This window comes from Equus przewalskii, chromosome 13 (genome assembly GCF_037783145.1).
Source record: "Equus przewalskii isolate Varuska chromosome 13, EquPr2, whole genome shotgun sequence".
In the NCBI taxonomy this organism is placed as follows: domain Eukaryota; kingdom Metazoa; phylum Chordata; class Mammalia; order Perissodactyla; family Equidae; genus Equus; species Equus przewalskii.
The window spans coordinates 16,970,214-16,995,478 of NC_091843.1; the positions used below are offsets into that span (position 1 = coordinate 16,970,214).

At 35.0% G+C, this 25,265-nt stretch overlaps 1 protein-coding gene across 2 annotated transcripts in view; it reads right to left on the reverse strand.

Annotated features, from left to right (window-relative positions):
* The window catches only part of GABRG2 (gamma-aminobutyric acid type A receptor subunit gamma2), a 100,366-nt gene extending 80,926 nt beyond the window's left edge, over positions 1 to 19,440 (reverse strand). The window contains exon 1 of one of the 2 annotated variants that reach the window (XM_008529361.2): positions 18,671 to 19,440. In XM_008529361.2, coding sequence (XP_008527583.1) covers positions 18,671 to 18,777 — 107 coding nt within the window. In that variant the 5' untranslated portion in view covers positions 18,778 to 19,440. The remainder of the gene's footprint in view (positions 1 to 18,670) is intronic. The other variant, XM_008529360.2, reaches the window with a different exon arrangement.
* Positions 19,441 to 25,265: the final 5,825 nt, after the last annotated feature.

Here is a 25,265-nt window from a genome sequence, read left to right on the forward strand (position 1 = left end):
AGTCTAAAATTATTTTTGTTCTTAGAATTCCAAAACAATGTAGAAATCAAAAAGTCCCAATGGAACTTGAAATCATCCTAACTTCATCCCAAGTTTAAGCATGTTTTAAATCAGTATGCCGGTCTCATAGGCAAATTAAAAGTGTAAATAATAGAAAAAGGTCAGTTTGTATCATTTATATATTTACAAATTTAGATCTCTTATCATGCAATAGAGTTAAAAGTTTTAAATGATAATGAGTTCATATTATGAAGTGTGTGTCTTAAAGGAATAATAAGGTCACTACTGTCTTTTCTTGGTAGTATATTATTGCCTTTTTCAAGAAACTGCAAACCCAATGTAAATTGCAAAAAGAGGCTCTCATGGATTCAACGCTTCTCCCAGCATCTTCCCTATCAATACTTTTTCTAGTCTTTCCAGTATCCTCGGGTCCATAATCAACAGTGATATCAAAGAAGATCACCTTGCTAACTACCATTTCAATGGAACTACCACTGAGAAGGTCCTGATTATTTCAATCAAGAATGCACTCTCAAGTCAAAATAAAAGAAACCTCCATTTTGTCTGGAAAATTTAATGTAATCATTTTTATGTAAGCATCCCAGAAAAAAATTTATCTAGATAATTTCTTTTAAAAGCTATTATTCCAGAACAAAAATTTTCAATTCTCTTGTGCAAATAGAAGATTGCTGAGTAATATGTTAGGTGTATGTTGAATCTTACACAAAATTGCCAAATTGTTTCCCATTTTTCTTCCTGTTAGCAATGTATGAAAGACCCGGTTGCTTCACATCCTTACCAGCGCTTGGTCTTGCCGGCATTGTTTTTATTTTGTTCATTCTGATAGCTGTGTGGTGGTATCATAGTGTGGTTTTAATTTGCATTTACCTAATGGCTAATAATATTGAACCTCTTTTCAGTGCTTATTTGACATCTCAGTTACTTAGATGAACCTCAAAGGCACTATGCTGAGTGAACGATATGATTCTACTTATACTACATTCTTGAGAAGAAAAAACTACAGTGATGAATAACAGACCAGGTGTTGCCAGGAGTTAAGGGTGGGGGGAGGGTGTGACTAGAATGAAGTAACAAGAGGGAGCATTTTGGGGCAGATAGAACTAACTATTGTGTATCCTGATTTAGGACACTGAATGACAAGAATTTACACGTGTGTTAAAATTCATACAACTACACACCAATAAAGGTCAGTTTTGCTCTATGTTAACCAAAAAATAAAACAAAGCTATTATGCTGTAAACTGATCACTGAATTTTTCAAAATATTCTCTGACGTTATTTTTGTGAAATTTCTTGATATTAGAGTATGAGGTAATTGAGTCTAAAATTTTAAAATTCTTCTGGGAAGAAAGAAAATATTATGAATGAAATGGTACTGTGGTTTCTTTTTAATTTGGTACGTAGATTGTTGTATCTCTTTCAGGCTTTTGGATGTTATGTTCACAGATTAAGTTCAACAACATATTTTATGGATAGGAAATAAGTATACTTTTGTTAATGCTCTATGACAATCTCTTAAAATTTCAAAATCAGCCATCCAAATGCTCCTGAATCACATTGATAAATTTGGAATTAAGAGACTGCCTTTATTTCTTAGATGCAAAGAATTTCTCTTTATAAAAATATGTCTGTTGGAACACACGAGCTAAATATAGTACAATAATTGCATAACAATGCCATAAAATAATCACTATGCTTCAAACAATTGACGTAATAGCAGAATCAATAACTAAGTCTTGATCCTGCTAAGATTTCATAGCAAGATGTAGAGCAACATTATATATAACTCTAAAGAAGCTAAACGTCAACAATTTAGTTGATTGCCAAGCAATTGATAATTAGTAGGTAGATTGCAACCCTTATCATTCCCCACATCACAGAAGCATGTTTCTTCCTTAAGAATAAAACTGATGGTACTATTTTACGAAGCATTTCCCCTGATCCAAAACCTTTACCTGGAATACAATTCGAATTCTTCACTTTATGGCTGCAAGACCATGCAATAGGAAGCAGCTTTCTGCCTCCCAAATCCCATATCCTGGCTTTTTCACCCTTGTTCACTGTCCTCCAGCCATCTGGGTGTTTTTTTAGTTCCTAAATCACACCAAGTTCTTACTCTGTTCAGGGTCCTTGCATCTGCTGTTACCTGTGATGGGGAAGGTCTTCTTGTCAATCTTTTTTCATAGTAGAATTTTTTTTGATGCTCTTGGAATCTCAACTTCTTGTCCATTACTCAGAATGGCTTTTCCTGACCATTTTATCTAAAGTAAATTTTTTCTTTTCTCCAGCACATACATTTTTTAGTTATTTCTTCAAGAGGTATCACAATTAGAAGTTTGTTTATTTGTTTACTGTCTACCTGTCCCTAGACTGCAAGGTCCAAGACAATTGAGAAGATGTTTGTTTTTCTCATTGTTTTATCTCCAACTGCTAGCACAGTGCCAAACAAGGATTAGAAAAGCAATAAATATTTATTTATGGTAGGAAGGCAGGGGGCAAGAAGGGAGATATTTGTCTACTTTGTCTTTATTTTCATTACATAGTTACCATGGCAATTTAGATTTCAACAAGAGTCAAATGATACCCCCTGTTAGCCTGTTTCAAGGTGAATATGGACAGAATCATGTGGCTCTGTAGGTTTAAAAAATGGTTGAGTGTTAAGTGTGTATCTGGTTAAACAATTTCCTTAAATCAGAGGCAATAAGTGGAAAACAACACAATATACAGATAGAACATTGTAAGTAAATTTGTAAAAGTAAGGTTACAATACATAATACATAATTATATTATATATAATATAGTTTTATGTTTTTAAAAGTATGTCTTCATTCTGGCATATAAGTTCCACAAGAGCAGGCACTGGTCCATGTTCGATGTTCCATGCTGCATCTTCAGCATCTGGCATAGTGCCGGGAACATAGTGCGTAGGAATCAAATACAATGCGATTTACAAAATAAATAACAATTAAGGGCACTATTCAGATCACCTAAATCAGAGAGTGTAATCCCCATCTCTTATCTCGTGCTATACGTACATCTGAGTTTTTCTGACATATTTCATTGATACTTAAACATCTGCTTGGGAGATGACTTTGAGTCTGAAGTCAAGGAGAATAAAATTGAATGAGGAAATCTCGCCTTCCCCATGAGATTCCCTACAGAGTTTACTTTGATGTTCATTCTTCAGAGAAATTGCGCTGCAAATGTGAATGGTAGCAGATCTACCAAAAGCAGCTCACGGGCTGTGGAAACTCTGTTAATAGCCTGTTGACCACAAGGCTACCTGCAAAATCATAGTCAACTGTGATGGGTATGTCAGGAGTATCTGAGTGCCAACAGTTGTTTTTATGACACTGAGTTGATTTTATTTGCTATTTATTTTATTATATAAAAGATTTTGGGTAACATAACATGGTGTGACTGGAATTATTTTTTAAAATCTAGGCACAGTAACTTTTACTATTGAATGTTTTATCACACTTTCAAAAATAGTACTTAGCTTAATTAAACATCATTCACTACGACCTCTCCTTTTTAACCATAAAATAGAAAAAATTTCTAATAAAATATCCCTCAAATCCTAAAATATCTCTCTGATGAAAATTCTATACTAAAGACTAAAAGTTTCAAAAGAAAATGAAGACGGGTGAGAAGTTCTGAAAGTAGTCCATGCAAAGGAGATAGGAAGATGAAACTAGTATTTGAAGGAATCTAATGAAATATAGTTGAATTGTGTCTGTTGAGGGGGCGGGAGCTGACACTGGAGAGGTCATCAGGGATCAGATCTGGAAGGACCATATTGAGTGATCATATGCCTAGTTTGCCTGGGAAAGTTCCAGTTGGCACCTGTGGTCCTGACATAATTATTAATAATTATACCCTCTTTCACAATAAAAATTTCTCCCTTTTGTACTACAAGTATATGGTTAAATTACCTACAACTCTAGTTATGACAATTGGATCTTGTCTTATGAGATAAGGGGAGTTATTGTGAAACTTTAATGCGACAATAGAATGTAACCATATTTGTGTTTTAAGAAGTCATTCTGAAGTGAAACTGTCTTTATTTGCAGAAGACAATATTGTATATAAAAATCATAAGGAATCTACAAAAACTGTTAGAATTAATAATTGCTAGAGCTAATATCACAGAATATAAAATTAATATACAAAATAAATTTCTTTTCTATATTATAGTAATTAACATTTGGGAAATAAATTTTAAAATATACAACTTAGAATAAAAGACAAAATACTTAAGAATAAAATTAAGGAAAATATGCAAGATGTCTACACTGAAATATACAGTAAGTTAGAAGAATTAAAGGAAACCTAAACAAATGGAGAGATTAACCTTGTTTATGGATTGCAAGACTCAAAATTGTGAAAATGTCAATGCTTTATAAGTTGATCTGTATATTCAACACCATTTCAATAAAGACACAGCAGGACATTTTTGTTTTGTTTCACTTTGTTTTTGTATAAACTGGCAAATTTTCTAAAGTATATAAGGATAGGAAAGATTTAAAATAGACAAATCAGTCTTGCAAAGGAACGCATATGAATGTGTTTCATATTCATTATCTTGTTTCAAGATTTACTATAAAGCTACAGTGATCAGTAACATCGTACTGACATTAAGAATACACAAATAGGGGCCGGCCACATGGCCGAGCGCTTAAGTTCTCGAGCTCTGCTTTGGCAGTCCAGGGTTTTGCCGGTTCGGATCCTGGGCTTGGACATGGCACTGCTCGTCAGACCACGTTGAGGCAGCGTCCCACATGCCACAACTAGAAGGACCCACAACTAAAAATACACAACTACGTGCTGGGGGAATTTTGGGAGAAAAAAGCAGAAAAAAAAAAAGATTGGCAACAGTTGTTAGCTCAGGTGCCAATTTAAAAAAAAAAAAAAAACGAATAGACTAATAGACTGGAATACAGATTTAAGATTTCAGAAACAGACGTAAACATGCATGTTAATAACATTTTGACAAAGTTACCAAGGAGAGTCAATGGGGAAATATTTTCAAAAAGTGGGGTTAAATTATTGGATAAATGTATGGCAGAAATTAATCTCAATCTCTAACATGTATTAAACAAATACAGTGATAATTTGAGATGACTCATGAGATAAATAAAAAAGTTACAATTATGAAGTCTCTAGGAAAAAATGTGAAAATGTCTTTGCAAACTTGAAGAAGGCAAAAATTTCTTAGGACAGAAAAACACTAATTATAATAGAAAAAAATGACAAATTATACTTTCTAATTAAACATTATGCTCATCTAAGTAAATAAATAACCCAAAGACCAGAAAAAATATTTTCCCTACATGTATTTGACAAAGGATCTTTATCTAAAATTAATAAAGTACTCCCACAAGTCAACAATAAAATAAAATAAAACAAAACAAAGCAAAAAACCTGAATAGATAAAACTTTCCTCCCATTATAATGGCTAAAATCCAAAAGACTCTAGTTATCAGCCTCCGACTATCCCTAGTGATCCATATCTTCCGATATTCACACATTCACAGATTTTCCTAGACCGTTCTCACAAAAATTAACTCAAAAGAGATCAAAGACTTGAAGGTAAGATTTGAAACCATGAAATTCCTAGAAGAAAATATAGGCAGTACACTCTTTGACATCAATCTTAAAAGGATCTTTTCAAATATCATGTCTACTTGGGCAAAGAAAAAATAAACAAATGGGACTTGATCAGACTAAGGAGCTTCTGCAAGGCAAAGGAAACCAGGAACAAAACGAAAAGACAACCCACCAACAGGGAGAAAATAATTGCAAATCATATATTTGATAAGGGGTAATCTCCAAAATATATAAAGACTCATACAACTCAACAACAAAAAAACAACTCAGTCAAAAAATGGGCGGAGGATATGCACAGACATTTTTCCAAAGAAGATACAGATGGCCAACAGGCACAAGAAAAGATGTTCAACATTGCTAATCATCAGCGAAATGTAAATCAAAACTACATTGAGATATCACATTGCACCTGTTAGAATGGGTATAAATTGCCAAGATGAAAAATAACAAATGTTGGAGAGGGTGTGGAGAAAATGGAACCCTCATACATGGCTGGTGGGAATGCAAACTGCTGCAGCCACTATGGAAAAGAGTATGGAGATTTCCAAAAAAGTTAAAAGTAGAAATACAATACCACCCAGCTATTCCACTACTGGGTATTTATCACAGAACTTAAAATCAACAATTCAAAGAAAGTTATACACCCCTATCTTCATGGCAGCATTATTCACAATAGCCAAGACATGGAAGCAACCTGAGTACCCATCGAGTGATGAATGGATAAAGAAGATGTGGTGTATCTATATAATGGAATGGTACTCGGCCATAAAAAAAGACAAAATAGTCCCATTTGCAACAACATGGACGGAACTTGAGGGTATTATGTTAAGTGAAATAAGCCAGACAGAGAAAGACAAACACCATACGATTTTACTCATATATGGAAGATAAACAAATACATGGACAAATGGAACAGATTAGTGATTACCAGAGAGGAGCAGGGTTGGGAGGTAGGCATAAGGAGTAAAGGGGCACATATATATGGTGAGTGACAAATAATAATATACAACTGAAATTTCACAAAGTTATAAACCACTATGACCTCAATAAAATAATAATAATAGTAAAGAATAGCAACATACATGAGTTTGTTCTGAATAATTTTCCTCAGAAACTCAAAGACAATGGTTTCACACTATCTCTGGGAAAAAACCCTTCCTTGCTATAGTGAGGGAAGCTGTCTTCAGGAAGAAGTCCCATGTGTCAGCATATATTTTCTTGTTATATTGGGAACTAATCCACATGTATTAGAAATACTATCAAGTTTACAATAATGATCTAAAATGAATAAACCATATAAGCATTCGAGAAACTTAGGGACCTCTATCCAATTTTCTCATCTTATACAAGTTAAGACAGGCAATTGGAGAATTAGGAAATTTTTATTGAGAAACCCCTCTCTTGTGCTTTCCCCAAACGTAGAGTTTAACAAGGGTGGGGAGGCTACTTATACTTTTAGGAATATCCCCAGGAAATAAATAATGACCCTGTAGTAGTAATAAAAACAGCAACAATAATATATAAAGGATGCTTACCATGTGCCAAGTTCTTAATATGTATTATAATTACTACTCCAAAAAAAGCTTATGGAGAATAATTGTCTTCCTTTTTTTATATGAAGAGGCTGAGGCTGAATGAAGTTAAGTAGGTTTACTGAGGGCCATTGAGTAGCAAATGGCAGGGGTAGGAATTTGAATCCTGGTTAAGTGTGGCACCATAGCTTATGCTCTTAAGGACCACACTACACTGTAGAACCCATTTGCTTTTTTGTTCTTGTCAGCAGTTATATATGTTGGATTTAGAATGAGATACTGTAGAAAAGATGAAAAGCTTCTTCTTTCTATTTTTCAAAGAAGATAAATTTCAGGAAAAAGGAGAAGAAATTTTTATTATTTAATTAAACATAATTATTGAATATCTATTTGGGGTAAGGCACCTCTCTAAAAGCCTGGGGTGTATCAGTGGATGAAATAGCATTTCTCTCTAATCAATCTTGCCTTCTAGCTGAGAGAGATAGGAAATAAAAAGTAAAAGTAATAAACCAGTAAGCAATCTAATAAAAAATTGTCTACTTCCTTACTGAAGGCTGAGAGTACTAAGGTAAGATAAAACATAGAAGAGGATAAGTGGGATGGTGAGTACAGGATTTAGGGGTATTTGCACCGATCAGTGAATGATCAGTATAGGCCTCATTGAGAAGGTGAGATCTGAGCAAGACTTGAAGAAGGTGAACTAACCAGTGGATGTCTGAGAGAAATGCATTGCATAGGGAAGAGAATATTAAATGTACTTTCTTTGTTGTTATCATGACTGATGTCTGGGAACTGAGAAAAACATTTGAGAAGTGTTACACTCTCATTTAATACAAGTGTGGTAGACTGCCAAGAAGAGTCAGAACTTGCTAGAAAAGGCCAAAAACCAGCCTTGAGTTCCTTTTTCTTCACCCACCTTATAGCCTTATACTAGAAGTTCAGGGATTCAGTGAGAGAGGAGTTCTTGTGGAAGAGGGTTATCCGCCTAAGAATAGAAAGAGCTGTGCTGTATCATCTCCCTTCCTCCCACAGTGGTACTGGCTCCACCTGTACCTCAAGGCAATTGAAAATGAAAGCCAAGAAATCCACTCAAAGATGTCTAAGTCTAGGAGGACTAACAGAGGTAATTCGTCTCTCTATCCCAAACAGGAAATTTGCATATCCGCTTCTTAGTGTTCTCTGAACGCAGGGTGGATAGAGAATTCTTAGGGAAATTTGACCTGCATTCTTTAGAATCTGAGCAGTTCTAATGACTACCATAGCCTGATTCTTTCCTGAAAAATTCTAAAGGTAACAGGGTGGTTTGAACAACCCCAACAGTGAATCTGAGTGAGAAAGAACTTCAGTTTCAGAATCTGACAGGCAATTTTGCTGTTTTGTTATTTATTTATTCATTCATTCATTCCTCATGAGCTAAATGGATGCCAGGCAAATAGTCATATTGGAATCATTTTAAAAAGACTGTCTATTTGGCAAGACAATGCTAGCAGAGAGTCAGGGTGAACGTGTCCTGGAAGTGGAGTTGAGAGAGTATCATACAACGTCAGCCATCATACAGCATAACCCACATCAGGGAATGTAGTGCAATGCTGGAGGTTCCCAGAAGAAGAAAGGAGGAAGAGGATTACCTCCATAGAACTCACCCAATTCCCCCATGAAAGAATGACTCAGCATCATGCATCTGTCACCCAGACAGTTCAAATTAAGATCTTTCTGCTCCTTTATCTGTCCTCCCTCTCTCCACCACAATCTTGAAAAAGCCAAAAGCAGCATAATAAGAGGAGAGAAGGAGCCTAACAAAAAAGTGAAGAAATAGTGTCAGGCTGAAGAAATCTTAGGGCAGGCCTGATCAGGGAACAGAAAAAAATTCCAACTGAATGACAGATTGAAGGATCAATTTCAATGAGAATTTAATACCTGAAAATGAAATTATTGTAAACTCTAAGAGGAATGGAAAAGTTATGGAATTTACCTTAGATACTACCCAGATGTGGAGAAGAGAGATTCAACAGATGAGGTTTGAAGAGAAACAATTTCTAGATGATACTTATCTAAGTCCAGCATGTTCAATAAATCAGTTATTGTGAAATTCAGGCAGATTTTAAGTATCATCTCATAATACAAAGTGTAAAATTAAATATCTTAATAATAATATCTAAACATGGCTGTATTTCTATCATTCATTTTCCACATTTTTAGGAGTGGACATCACATATTCCAATATACCAATATCAATCAAACGTCTTATAGATATAACAAAAAATGTTAGTCATAGGCTTAAGGGACTTCCCTAAGATAACTTAGTTTATAAAACTTATGTGGGTGTAGAATAAACTAAAAATAACTAAATATTTATAATTTCCAATAACTTGATCAATGAAGTATGATTTTATAAAGATTGTGAAGTTATTATTTAAATAATTTAAGTAATCATTTAAGTAATTTGTTGTGGAATTGAATGAAGAATAATCAAGTCCAAATATATCCATTTTTAAAAATCCAAGAGGTGTTTTTTGAAAATTATTAAAAACTAATTTTTAAATAATGTAAACTTCTATCAACAAAGGAAAGTTAAAAGGAGATAATTTGTTAAATGATCATTTTTACCTGAAATCATCAAGATGCTGTTGTTATTGTCCAAAAATTATCACTTCAAATTTTCCCTATGAAGAAATACCAGAGAAAACTACTTTCCTTTCAAGAAATGGAAAATATCTGAATGCTGCCTCAAATTTACAATGCCTTATTTCTTCTTTCATTTTGGAATAATTTAAGAAGAATATGTACTCACTCAATCTCTCATCTATTGGGGAAATTATTCTTTTATGAGATAAAAAAGACATTATCCAAAAGTGGCAGATTTGTGTGTAGATGCCTGAGTATAGGGCAACTTGCTTTTAGAAAGACGATTATTTGAAAAGAACTAAATGCTTGCTTATTCTAATAGAATAAGATGAAGGGGGATACTGGAAGAAAATAGGTAAAATAGGTTTTAAGAAACAACTGATAATTTATTAACATGTAATTACTAGCATCTATTCTTTTACCAAAAGATTATAATGTATCAATATCGAAAAATCACTGAGGCACTAAAATCTCCTGTACATATTTCTATAGGCCATTCGCAGTGCATTTTGCACTTAATTCCAAAAAAGCTCCAAAATAATCACAGTATCTCTTGATCCTATTGTATCCAAGTTTTCATGCTTAATATTTCTGAAATTAATTGAAGCTCACAACTGTTATGATTTTATGACCATTTAAGATGGTCATGTTTCTTTTTTCCCTATTTGACTGTATTTGCCTATTCATGTTGGATTGACAAAGACTCAGAGAAGAAGTATCAGTTGCAAGTGATGGTAGGAAAATAGATCCATTTTCAAGCATATAACTTGAAGACTTACAGGATAGGAAGTGGGTTGAGCAAAAACCCATCAACTGGCCATTGATTAGTGAATTTAGTCTATGTTAAAATAAGATCATGTATGACCGTATAGCTAATTATCCTTAATATGGTCCTCTATTACATAAATAATATTTTAAAAATACTAAAGAAAAATCATTTTCAAAACATTTTTTAAAAATTTACACCACTTTTCTCCTTCAAAAAAGTATTATTCATTTTCTCAATTGGAGGGTGAAAACCTCTCCAACTGAGACCAACAAATCCAGCAAGGACCGTAGTGACCAAGAAAAGAATGTTGGAATATCGAAACCAATCAATTAGATAATTGTAGATCAGTTTCAGCTGGCTGGTGGGATCTGTTTCTCTGTCCCGTTCTTTCACCATGCTAGGATGCTGTTATAGTCTCTCACAGCACCATGTGACTTTCTTATGTCGCATTTACCTGAGTTAAAATTTAATAATTGCCTGTACACCTCTTTGACCATTGCCTCCCACCCAGTGAGAATTCACACTCCATCATGGCAGATATTGTGGCTTCTGTTGCCCCGTAATAATACATCTGGTTCCTACCACAGATCTGGCTGAAATACTGTTCGTTTTTGTATCCAGAGTTGTTTCCCTCAATTATGTATTTCAAAAGTGTTTTCAAAAGCAACTTATAAAAAGGTACTAATAACCTACAAAAAAGAACGTGAATAAGTCAGTCATTTATTTCTTTGAGATTATATTGGAAGTTATATTCAGATTGTTTGGGCCATTTTATTTAAATATGTCCAGATAAATTACAGAACTCAGCATACATTTGTCTCACTACATATACTTTGGTTCTACAACTAAACAAGTTCATGGCAGGGTTTCAATTATTACAAAGGACCTTTGCTTAAAGAGCCTTCCTTGTTCTCCCCACTATTATGTTATTTGGTATTCACATGGTTTTCTTTATGAATGGGTGGAGAGTGTAATATCAGTGCTACTTATTTAGCATCTACATGGCACTTTATCTATAGAGTTATACAATGATTTTTATAATGATATAGAATTAGTACCGTATTTTGCACACACATATCATAATACTATAGGGCTTAATGTGATTTAGAGTTAAATTTTCTTTTTACTCTAAGCCACTAATGTGTAACTTAAAAGAAGTTTTTTATTTCCTTTTAAAGATTATTTATTCTCTAGGATATGGAAGAAATGAATAGCAAATAACCCTCCAGGAAAGCAAACTGAAGAGGCCTTTTACATCTCAAAACAATCCAAGGATTTCTCTATTTTTAAAAAGAAAAAGGTGACTATACTTGTGTAATGTGGTAGATTGCGCTAGAAATGTGACTAGGGCAGTCAATCCTGCTGGACAGCTAATATTCAAGGAGCCTTGAGTAAGTCCCTTAACCTCTCCATATCTCATTTTTTACAGCCATCAGAAGGATAAAATATTATCTTCCTCATCTAGCTCATAAGGCTATAGAGAGAATAAGAATGTGCATGCAAACATTCTCAGAAAAATTAAAGCCCCGATTTCTAGAAATTATAAGTTCCTCTTCCTCTAGAAATTAAAACTCGATATTAAGTTATCACATGCCCAAGTTAACCAAGCAGTTTCTTGTATGATTGAGATAATTAAAAATGTCAACGTTAGATGTCTATGTATTGAGGATAAAGATATCCAGATATTGAAGTAGTAATATTATTTCTACTTTGATATTAAGTATAGTTGCCTGAATTTTATCTCTCACTTTTCTAAGGATTTTTGTGGGAAAACTGCAGGGTGATGTTGAGCAAGATATTCTGTAAACTTGCTCAATGGAAGGCAGGATCTCTGAAAATGAGATGACACGCAGTAGTTAAATTGCTGGGTAACGACTGAATTGTAGATTAAACTCTGCTCTATTTTTGCAGACATAACCATTAAGAAAATATATTTTCTAAACATAATTTTGGTTGAGGGTCTAAATAATGTTATTTAACATGTTCTTAAACTCATAAAACAACTGAATAGCAGATTATTTCTGAGCATTTTTATTTAGAGCTTTCAATCGAGATAAGATAAATTTAATAATGGTGTGATTGATGGCAACTGAGCATCTCAAACCGTGCTGCTATACAGAATGAATATTTTAATTTCTTCAGAGGGCAGATTGGATGCAAGGTGTCTGTTCTAGATTCCATTATCTGAAGATAGACTCAAATAATTATAAAAATTCGAGCTAATAAATATCTTATAGATAATCAAGACTAGTTAGTACACTTATAATATAAGAAAGCACATTGATGGGATGAAACTGGTCCAAAACTTCAGAAGATAATTAGTGATAGATATAAAATATAACCAGTTATCTTTATGATGTGTACATATACATATTTTTAAATATTTTTTGAGAGAAAACTCCAAATTTATTTACACAAAAAGGGCATCTTTAGAAAAAGACATACTGAGATAAGAGTGGCTATGGCCCAGAAGAAAAGGCAGGGAAGAAACAGGCTTTCTGAGGCCCTACGTGGGGAGAAGGGCTCTGGGACAAAGTGATAAGCACTGGGTAAATGCTGAGTGGTGGGGGCCACAGAAAGGAGAAAGCTCCCGTTGGAGCAACACTGTTGGCAGGTCACGGGTAGGACTCACAGTGACCTCGCTGATAACTCTGTCAGGGATCCCAGTTAGTTAGTGCTGCTGAGTGGAGTGAGAGATGCACCATGGTTCCTGGAGGGCACCACCAAGGGACATAGGACAGGAAGCCCAGGATGGGGAGTATATGTATACATATACACACATTTATTTTATATATATATATATATGTTTATTCATTGTTATACATCTACCTCTATCTCTAGCCACATACATAATTATCATTATTTTATATTACTTCTAATTATCTGCTTTTTTAAGCCAGTCATTTAATCTCTCTATAATCTTGATTTCTAAGTCTGTCAAACTTGATTGACAATAACTACTTCACAGATTTTAGTAAAATTGTGTGCATACAATATATATTAATTATATATTAACTAATTAAAATTTATTTTATATAGTTAAGATATAACCTTTATTAATTGAAATATATATTATTTATTAATATTTATACATAAAAATTTGGTTCCACGTTTATATGCACATGACACAATTAGATGTAAAAATCTGAAATTGATACTAGGTTGTGACTATTTGGTTTCTGACTTTGAAGATGTCGTATAGATCTCTTATAACCCAGTGATAGAGAGATGAATTATTCTCTCCACATCTACCTGAATAGGGTATCACATCTGGAATGTCCATCCCACTGGAAATTCTGAATCTTTAAGTATTTAAATTGTGCTGACACCCATGGTCGTCAAATAATTTCTGAACTGTGCTAATTATAACTTTTAACCAATCTTCTGTGATCAGTGACTTTAGCAGAAGTACTTTGGAGAACTATGTAGGGGAGGAAAAGGTAGTTTTCCTTTACCTTTCTAGGTTCTTGGCTGAGACACCCTATAATAAAAAAATTAAGAGAAAAACAAACAAGTTTAATAACATGTATTCCTCCTGTACACACAGGAGAGACCCAGGAAAACTGAGTAACTCCCTGAAATGGCCCAACCCACCACCCTAAAGGCCATCACTAGCTAAAGACAAAATAAGATGTGGAGGTGGGGGGACTCAGTTATGGGAGATTATCAGGCAAAGAACCGTAAACAAGGGTAAAGTTGCTCTGCAGATTTAAGTCTCTGCTGCCTCCATTGATAAATTTCTAGAGATTTAGTCATCCTTCTCTTCCTGGTACTGAGAGGAAGACACCCTTACAAATGGAGATTTCCATTATAAATGTAAATGCCTCTTACAAAAGGGTATCTTCTATATTTACTTTTCAGAGTTTTTCCTGTGTCTGCTGTCTTAAAAATAATCAGCCTAAAATAATCCTTATGGCAAAGAGGCATATTTTGGCATGTCAAATTTTGCTCCCCTTCAATCACAAGTATGTGTCATTCCAATAAAGCCTACTCGTACTTAAACTGTGGAAAGTCTCTCTTGGAGTTGCTAGGAAATTGTGACAGTGAGAAATAGCCCTAGCCCTAGTAACATAATATTTACAACAAAGATAAAGTCTCTAAAGTCGGTCGTAACTTTCAATTTGAACAGAAATCCTTGACATGAAACAAATTTTAAAATGTGTATAAGAGAGACTTCTATCATTAAATACTTTGCAATTCAGTTGTTTTGAGATGATTCACTCTTCTAAACTGAATGCAAGATATCAGAGAGACATTTATGTAACTAATTATTTAAATTAAAAGCCAATTTTTCAATTCCTGCCTACAATCCAGATGTTTTGTTTAGAAGGTGGTGGGCAGCTGAATTCTGAAAAATACTGGGTGATAAGTATTTCTTTTCTTTTTTTTAAGGTAGATGTTTATCTCAGGGTAGACTGTTTGAAATGTTAATGTCTACAACTAAGCCATAAAATATGCTGAGAAAATGATTTTTTCTAAGTAACACCAGGTGGAAAAGATAGGACGTAACAAGCTTGTCTATAGAGATTAATTCTGTAAATAAAGAGAGTTATAGTGAAGAATTACAATACTCCCTCTACATGCATGGTCATAGCCTGTTAAAGTTAAAAACTATGAAAAAATTAGTTATGGGATGCAAAATTTTAGGAGCTCATAGGAAAAGTCACCTGAAGCATTTCTATTCCGGCACTAGCCAGGAACAGAAAATATTTACAAATCTTTAATTCAATTTTCTTTTAAAAAATTCAGTAGTGGCACTTCAAAGTAAGAGTTACATTAATTATTGAAAATTCAATCAAATTCATCCCTGTTCAACTTATCCTTGAAAGATAATTCTTTGCCACTCTAAGTATATTATAAAGTCTACTTTTATTCTAATAGAAATAAAAACATCCTTAACTCTAGCTCTTGTTCCTATTTACTATAAATAATTTTCTATTGTATCCCAATTTCTTTCTTCTGCTTAGGGTATTTCTACTCTAAGATGGAATGTAGTTACATCAAAAGAGTTTATAAGATAGTGAAATTTGTTTTAAAACCTACATATATGAATAGTTGTACATGGAGTGTATATAGTCTGTCCATACAGTTTGTGAGTACAGTTACATACACATTCATGTACGTATGCAAGTTTTATGTTTTCAATCAATGTTTTCTCATAATGAAGTGAGTTTATTAAAATTCTGTATAGTTATTTCTTATCCTTTATGGTTTGTATAATACACTCAGTGATTTACATTCAAATAGAAAATGCTGTATATAAAATTGGCTCATTGTGCTCAGTTGAAGTGGTAATAATCAAAGCACTTGTAAACATTATATATGGTGATGAATAAACTTTTGGAAATCAGTAAAGCATATGCCACTTTTCTTCAATGTGCGATCTAGGGTACTTGTTGAAAGTGAGTATTCCACCTCAGACATAACGATTCAGAATCTTTCAGTGTATGCTTCAGGAATCTCCATTTTAGCAAGTTCTCCAGGTCATTCTTACGACATCTTAGATCATTTTTAGTTTCAGAAATTAACTATTTCACATAAGAAGAAATATTAGCTATTAACATCCTCACCCCAATGCTTTAAATTCCTCCTGGTTTTACTTTTGTGTAGACACAATCTAATGAATTTAATCAATTTAATGAGGGGGAAAACTTACTCTTTGGAGTTATGCAAATCAAAAAGTCAATTAATTATTATCTTTAAAATTTCCCTTCAACTTTCTAGTTGGTACTACTGTCACTGTTTACCCAAAAAGCCTCCTTCAAATTGGTTCCTAGTACTCCATATTTTTTCAGTACTCATTGTCCTTCTTTAGGATCAGCTTCAGAGATCAGAGCTTCTGTTTCCATCCAGCGCTATTCAGCCATCCAAATGGCTTTTTTATGGGGTTGCAGCAAAGTGAAACTCTGATCACATTCTCTGCACCATATTGCACTGACTCCATTCTCAGTCATTATTGAGAAAATGTAAAAATCCTCCTATTGAAGAGTTTACATGGCACATAATTCCCATCATTTAGAGCTATTTAAACAGCTCATCTAGGCTACTATGCTAAGAATTGAAAATTAAAATATATCACTAAGTTTTACTTTTTATAATATTGGGAAAGAAACAGTGGAGCTATTGCAACAAGAAGACATCTTAAATATGAAAATATTATGAATAAAATTACACATGTTTTGGTTAAAATAAGACCACTGGAGACAAAATACATAAGATTATCCTCATCTATTTAGTTATAAAGTTATTTACTAACATGGATGTGAGTAGGAAGGAATGATGTATTTCCCTATGACTTGTCTTGATTTTAATCCACAGGTTTCATAAATGGTAGAAACATGAGAATATTTTCTATCCAAAAAGTAACTATCAACTCTCTAATTTCGAAAACAAATTAAGAGATACACAGAACATTTAATAGAAAAATACGCGTGCAAATTTTGAATAGAAAAAATTGTTTTTCCAGGATTCCACTAAAATATATGGGCACATAAACCATTTCCAGTGAAAGGCCCTCCCTTCTTCTGAGAAAGCTACTTAATCTTATACTCTTAATGAAAATACACTTTATTTTTATAGTAAAGGAGAATGGTATGAAAAGTGCTGTGAGAGTTACGCAGGCCCTCTCTCTGCTTAGATACCCCAAAGAGAGGCTTCACTCCTTGTTTTGCCTGGGTCTCTTCAGTATCAGAAATCTACATTCCTCATTACCTACCCTAGAGAATGAAGGACCCAAAAAGTTAACTAGAAATTTTCAATAAAATAAATAATAGTTTAACCACCATCCCTTTTAGCTCCCTGTGTTACACCTGCTACTTAAAAGAGTGGTGTCAACTCCCATGAAAACCTTAGGGAAATGGCTTGATTTATTTTGTAGCTAGTTTTTCTTTTCCTTTTTTTTGGGGGGGGGGCAGATTTGAAGTAATTCTTATGGAGTTTTATTTCAAAATGACAGCATAGAAGAGTGTAAGTAATGTAAATAGAGGACCTCTAACCTGCCTTTGGTCCTGGCTGGAGATCCTGAAAGGATGAGTGTGTGGGGGTGTTATTTAGGTGGGTTGTTAAATGGTGAACAATACGTGAAAGGATATTCCCCTGACACTTTTGGTGCAAGAAAGTTCAAGAAAATTTAGGTGCAAAGCACTTCAGAGCACATACCTGCTCAGGGTTTTGGGGAAACCATCGCCCCCCCTTTCCCATATTTTCTATTCAGTGCAGCAAGGTGGTAAGACATTAATCCATAATTTCAAAATTTGGGCATCACATTCACCTGGTTCAGCATATCTATCAACACTGCAGGAAGGCCAACTCTTTTCCAGACATACATTCCTCCATGCATTCATCAACTACATTCTCCACCCCTGCCCAGTAGTCCCCCTCCCATCTCAAGAAGGGAATAAAGATAATCAGAGCAGGGTCCCCAGACATCATTAGTGCCCCCTTGGCTCTGTCGACCTTCTGTCTGCACTATATGGATGTCCTGTGTAGATTTAGAGATGTCCTGTGAGGTCAGACAAGCCTCTTTCCCTTTGGCCCTAGTCAGGACTGCTGTCCCTGGTGCTGAAGCATGTTTTCCCATCAGAGAGGCTGCTGCCAGGTCAATGGGGCTGGATAGAAAACCTGGGTGACTGATCGTAAGAATGCCCAGGTGCAGGAGCAAGCAGTACTTTGGTGTACAGGAACAGAATCCCTCCTCCCACACACATATCTCCTGGGTGTGCGCCAGGACCCCATCTGCAGTTTTCTCCTCCAGACCCCCACCCCAAACGCCTCCAATACGGCCTTAAATGCCGGCATGTATCAACACAGCCCACCTCGACAACAGATTGCAGTAACATCAAAATGCTATCCCAAAACGCAAAGTCTTTATGACGTTAGCTTTTCCACTCTAAAACAAAACAAATAAATAAATTCCAATAAATTAATAAATAAACGAAAGTGACCTTCGTCATTCCTCCCTCCCTTTCCCGCCGCCTGTATTCACATTCCCCTAAATTCTAAAGCCCCAAATCCTAGAAGAGTGCTCTAAATCCGGGTGGTCTCCGTAGTTCCACATCCCCACCCCTTCCCCCACCTCTCCGGAACAAAACGACACCGAAAACAGCCCATCTTACCCCGGGTAGAGCGACAGCAGGAGCAGAATCCACACCGTCATTTTCTGTGAAAATACAGGAGTCGAGTAGACTGAGCTTCCTGTGCTCCATATATTTGTCGAACTCATCGCTTTTTTTTTTTCTTCCTCTGCCTCTTGCCTCTTGGTTGCAGAAGCCCTCCCCTTTGTATTATTATTATGCTTATGATCTGATGGTGGCTCCCCCCACCTGCCTCTAGTAGGGCTTGTCACTGGGGAGCTGTATTGCTACCAGCTTCAGGAATTAATATTCAGGGAACAGAAATAAGATCAGCACAAACGCTTGCAGATACCATCAAAGCGTCAGTTCAGGGAGCAGCTTCCAAGTCTGGGAGAATAATATAATTGAGGCAGGGGGAGGGTACAGGGAGAGACGCATACCGAGACAAATAAGGGAGAGAGAAACGCGCGCACACATACTCATTTCCCTCACACTCACACATACTCCCCCAGGTCCATCGACTTAGGTTTGTTTGCTTGCTTTGTTTTGATTCTTTCTTTAGAGGGGGCCGGGCTGTGTGTGTGTACGCGCGTGTGTGTGTGCGTGTGTGTATTTAAAAGAAATAGAAAAATCACTAGAATTTCTGCGTGATCAGCTATCACGCAGATTAACTATGAGGTCAAAGTGGAAGTGATGCACGCTGCTGCAGCACGAATTAACACATGCGTGGTGTCTTTCCAGCGCTTTTTAACCCTTCACGGCACACACAGCATGCAAGGACTGGCTTTCGTGGGGACAAGAGATGCTTTAGCAATCCCATAAACTATGTCACCAGCGACAGAAGTGTATCTCCTCAGTTCTGCCAAGAATCCTTATTTAAAATCATGCAGTCTTGGAAATCATTATTACAATGTGGGGGAGGGGAGCAGAGAGTGGGGGAGGAGAGACTGTTTCTCTGTAAGCCATCCTATAGGAAAACAGATTTGGTGGATTTTCAATTTGAATGAAGGGAGACATACTGAAAGAATTAAAAGAAATTAAGAAATTCTGTGCTCCCCAGGATTCACTACTCCTTTTTCTGTTCTCCATCCCCAGCGAAAATGTAGACACAAACTACTTGAAAGTTGAAGAATGTAAATGTATGGCAATAGCTGCCTGAGTAAAGAGTGTAGACCACAAAATAGGAGGCTGCTTTTTAAAGGAAGGTTGGACAAAGGGGGAGGGTTAAGAGGATATTTAACAATATAAAGGGATTTTTGTCTGCTGTGTGGGATTGACTTTTTTTTTGTTCTGCCTCGTGATAATCTTGAAAATTTCTGGGGTGGATGAGTAGTGTTAGTATGCTTCCCTCTTGCCTAGAATGTTACCATGGATACTGATACTTGGGAGATATCCCTCTTTGCCAACCTAGTTCATCTGCCACAGAGGAAACCCCATTCACTCATCACGGAGAATAATGTGGAGGAGGGTTTCAAGGTTTCTGTAGAGTAAGGGCCACAGCAAAGATGTTCGTATAGAGGTACAGATGAAGACAACCAATCAGACACCTTCCTGGAACTTAGCAGGGAGTCATTGCAAAACCAGTGCCTTTTCTACAAGAAAAAAGTCTTCTAGGTAGGGAACTTGAGTAAGGAGTCCAGGAGGCATAGAAATATAACATGAGATGAGTAGGTCCATACCATCTCCAACCCTAAAATATACCCAAGAGAAACAGCGAGAAGACAGAGGCTGAGGAGACACATTCTGATGATGAAGCAAAAAAGGCCTGACAGACACACCTGCAAATGTGCATGCTCTTAGAACTCTGCTTCAGGCAGTTATTTCATGGCATTTGAACAAAATCCAATTAAAACAACAACATTCACGTGTAGCAGTCAAATGACTTCATTCCATTGTGATTAAACTAGTGGCAGAACAAATGTAAATCCCTCTCTTTGTAATTCTCTTGTTCCTTGCTGCACTGTGAAGCACTTGGCCCCTCCTTATATTTACAGTTTTTCACAAAAAGAGCCTAGGTTTTTAATAGCTGTATATTCATTTTTAGTGAAGATATTCTATCATATTTTTGTAGGCAGAGGCTTACATCTCAGGTGCCTACTAAAACTAAGCAAGTGAGACAAGTGGAAGAAAAGGCCTGGCTGTGAATCTGTAAAGTGGTAAAAACCATGCACACTGGAGTGACCACAGCCCATCTGAATGGACTTCCCACTGCTCTGTTCCAGTCAGAGTTGGCAGAAGAAACGGAAATAAAATTATGAGAAATGTCCTAGTTTTAAAACACAAAGGATGTCAAACCAAACAGATATGCAGGCCATTAGGTTGCAAATATTGGTTCATACCTTGTAAAAAACTGATGCGACAAGTCCGTCTTTTACCATATGGAACAGTCCCAATTTTCCAATGTGAGTTTCTTCCCTTGAGTTTAGTGACAAGCATATTGAAGCTGCGAGAAAGAATGCTATCACATTCACAGAGTAGTAATTTATACACTGATTCCTTATCAGTATCCTAATGATCCCTATAAGTTATCACCTATTTCAATAACAGAATACCTCTCAGCATATTAAGAGAATGCACAGAGGAACTTTTACTATTTATAGTATCTGGGTACAATTTTAACTGTGCTATTCTTGGATAGTAGGTTTCAGTTTTCCTCTGTAGATCTTTCCTATCTAGTGGTTGCTCTCTGAAATTAAATTATTTTAATATATTTTCTAAGATTTTGCAACACCTACTGTATTCACTGGTATTTGTAAGAGATCTCATCTAGTAATTTTTTTTAGTAATCATCTTTTATATTCATTCTTGCCCATTTTTAAGAAGATGCATTTATAATAAATATTTAAATAACCATGATTTGATAAATATGATGCTTATATTTTCATTGTAAATAGTATATGTATATATATGCATATATCTATGCTAAAATTTAAAATTATTAAAAAGTAGAAAGAAGAAAAACTACCATCTTCATCCTCTCATTCAAACAGGCCACTGTCAACATATTGGAGAATTGTTTTGCAGGTTAATTTTCTCTGAATAAAATTTTATTTTTACTTTTAATTTGACATTCTATTATTATCATTATAATGCTATGCCCAGAAATGAATTATGAGGTCAGAAGTTGGACCAGTTTGGTTGTTGACACCAAATATCTTAATTTCTGAGGAATTAAAATATATTACTTAGGTTCTGGTTCTGGTAATGATGAAGTAGGTTAACCATCCTGCAGGTAACAATTATAACTGGAGGGCAAAATTTTAAATAAACAGCTATGTAAAGTACTGGAAAATTCCTGAAAGCAGACAGAAAGTGGTGAAGATTTGACCATAGAAAGAGGAAGTTGAAGTGGATGAGATCTAAGATTACATAACTTTTCCCCTGAGTACACTTAAAGGATTGCTGACTTTTTCCTGTTTGCCTGGAACTCCCCTGGTTTTAGCATGGAAAAATCCCACATCCCAGGAAAACCCTCCATCCCAGAGGTGCAGGATGGTTAGAATCAGGAGAAGATAGCAACCTTATTGTTTTGAGGTTTAAGAGGAGAGTGTGGGGCTGCCAAACTGGCTTATATTGAGGGGGAAATCATAGAAATAAAATAACAACAGAGAAGTAAGACTCCAAATCTGTATGCAAACTTCCCTTAGGTGTTTGCTTTTGGGTGAAAAAGATACCAAGAAGCCTGGAAGAAAAGCACAACTGAAAGGCTGGAAAGGTTGAACCAATATTTCAGCTATCACTCACTGCAGGGAGTTCGGATTTTGAATGCCACCAAGTTAGAGGGTCGTGATAAATACTTCAGACCTTCCTTTAAGACTCCAGCAGGATCACAAGCCTTCTCTGTTCTAGGACTAAGGATTTGCTCTAAGTCTGAGGACAAAGCTGAAACAAAGCCAAAAGTAGTACAAAACTAATTCTGCTCAAGATCAATGTGATTTGTCAATAATTTAACTCCTATTAGAACAAAAATCAACATTCTTCAAGGAGTATTAAAAATCAGGATGTCAATAATATACAAATTATCTGATATGTGGTAAAAAAAAAAAAGTAAGGCATTCAAAATACAAGATACTACGACACATATTTAAAAAATAGTGATCAATATAAACCAACCAAACCTGAGATGCAATTAGTAAATAATGACATTCAATTGACAATTTTAAATAGTTTGAGACATAAAGGAAAACATGGTCATGATGATTTTACGGTCAATGAGTGTACAGTGGGACTCTCAGCAGAGAAATGGAAACTATTTTAAAAACAGCAAAATAGAAAATTCTAGAACTAAAATTTATAATGTTTGAGGGGCTGGCCCCATGGCCAAGTGGTTAAGTTTGCGTGCTCTGCTGCAGGCGGCCCAGTGTTTCATTGGTTCCAATCCTGGGCGTGGACATGGCACCGCTCGTCAAACCATGCTGAGGCGGCGTCCCATGTACCACAGCTAGAAGGACCCACAACGAAGAATATACAACTATGTACTGGGGGGCTTTGGGGAGAAAAAGGAAAAAAGTAAAAAAATCTTTAAAAAAAAATTTATAATGTTTGAAAGGAAAAATACATGCATGAGTTTTAATAGCAGATTGGCAATTGCAGAAGAGGAGTAGAAGAAATGATCAGTAAACTTGAAGATAGACCAACAAAAGCAATCCAATGTAATAATCACAGAGAAAAATATTGAAAAAAATTAAAAGAGCTACTGGAAACTGTGAGACAATATCAATCCTCCTGATAAATAGTGTAAAAGGATAAGAAAGAAAGAATAAAGCAGAAACATTTAAGATAATAATGGCCAAAAAAAATTCCCAAAATTGGTGAAAAATATGACATATAAGTCTAAGAAACTCAGTGGATCCCAAGCAGGGTAAACACAAGGAAAACTACATCTGGGAACTTCGTAGTCACATGTCTAAAAGCTAATGATTAAATGAAAATTTCAAAAGTATCCACAGAAAAATAGAACATTACAATGGCTAGAGGCTAATACCACAATGATGATTGACTGATCCAAAGAACTGAGGTCAGGTAGCTGTGGATGACATCTTTAAAGTTCTGAAAGAAAATGTATACATAGAATTCCACATCCATTTTCAAATAAATGAAGGCTGAGAAAATTTGTCACCAGCAGAGCAGAGAGAAAAATAATGCTAAAGTCAAGTCTTCAGGCTGAGGGAAAGCGATACCAGATAAACCCAGATCTATGATGAGTGAAGAGGCCTGAAAATGATTAATATGTGAGAAAAAATATATGTATTTTACCTTGATTGCTTTAAAAGGCACCTGGCTTCATAATGCAAATATTCCACAATATACTTTGGAGTTTATATCACGTATAAAATATATGCCAACAAAGCAAAATGTATCCCAGAGTTGGGGTTAAATAAAATTATACTGTTGCAAGTTTCTTGTCTATTTCATAAACTGATATAATAGCAACTGTAAATAGACTTTGATAAGTTAAAGATGAATATGGCAATCCTCGAAGCACCACTAAAAATAATATAAAAATATATCACTAAAATTCATTAGAGAAATTAAAATCAACTACCAAAAAATATTTCATAAACGCAAAAGAAGGCAGAACAGAGGGGAAAATAATGGGGCAAATAGAACACAAAGAGCAAAATGGTGGCTGAAATGCAAGGAGCGAATGTGTTTGAGAATACAAGGAGTATTATGAGACATAAAGTGGTATTTCTTATAATAACAAAAGGATCGATCCACCCAGAAGACATGAAAGTCGTAAAGTTTTATGTACCTCATAATAAAGCTTCAAAATAAATGAAACAAAAACTGAAACAACAGGAGAAATAAATAAATCCCACAATCATAGTTGGAGGTATTAAAAGTCCTCTGATTTAACGTTTATAGAACACTCTACCCAATAATTGCAGAGTAAACCGCAAAATGTACATACCTTTTAATTATTCATAAAATAAGCCTCAATACATTTCAAAGTTTTTGAAAACTTACAGTGTTGTTCTCTTACCACAATAGAATTCAATGAGAAATCAGTAATACAAAATAAGTAGAAAAATTTCAAAGATTTTGAAAATTAAACAGCATACTTCTAAATAATATATGGATCAAAGAAGAAATCATATTTGTTTCAAAACAAATGAAAGTGAAAATACAACATATCAAAATTTGTTTCGTGGAACTAAAGCGGGACTTCAAGGAAATTTTACAACCGTAAATACATAGAAAAGAAGAAAGACTAAAATCAGTGATCTAAGCTTCCGACTTGAGAGACTGGAAAAAAGAATCAGTTGGAGAGTCCTACATATATACATTCATCTGACTTTCAGTAAAGGTGAGGCATTTCAAAGTGGGAAAGATTAATATTTTAAATCAATGATGTTGGAACAAAGAGGTAAATTATTTTGAAAAGTAACCTTTGCCTCTTATTTTATCACACAAGCAAATGCTAAAATTATGAATTTTTAGAAGGGAATAGAATATCTTCAAGACTTTGGGGTAGGCAAAAATTTCCTAGAGAAAACATGAAAAGTATTAAGCATAAAATGTGACATTGATAAATTAGACTTGATAAAAATCAAAAATAAAGACTCTACTTAAAAAATGATAAAGGCAAGTCACGTACAGGGAGAAAATATCTACAATGGAATTATCTAACAAA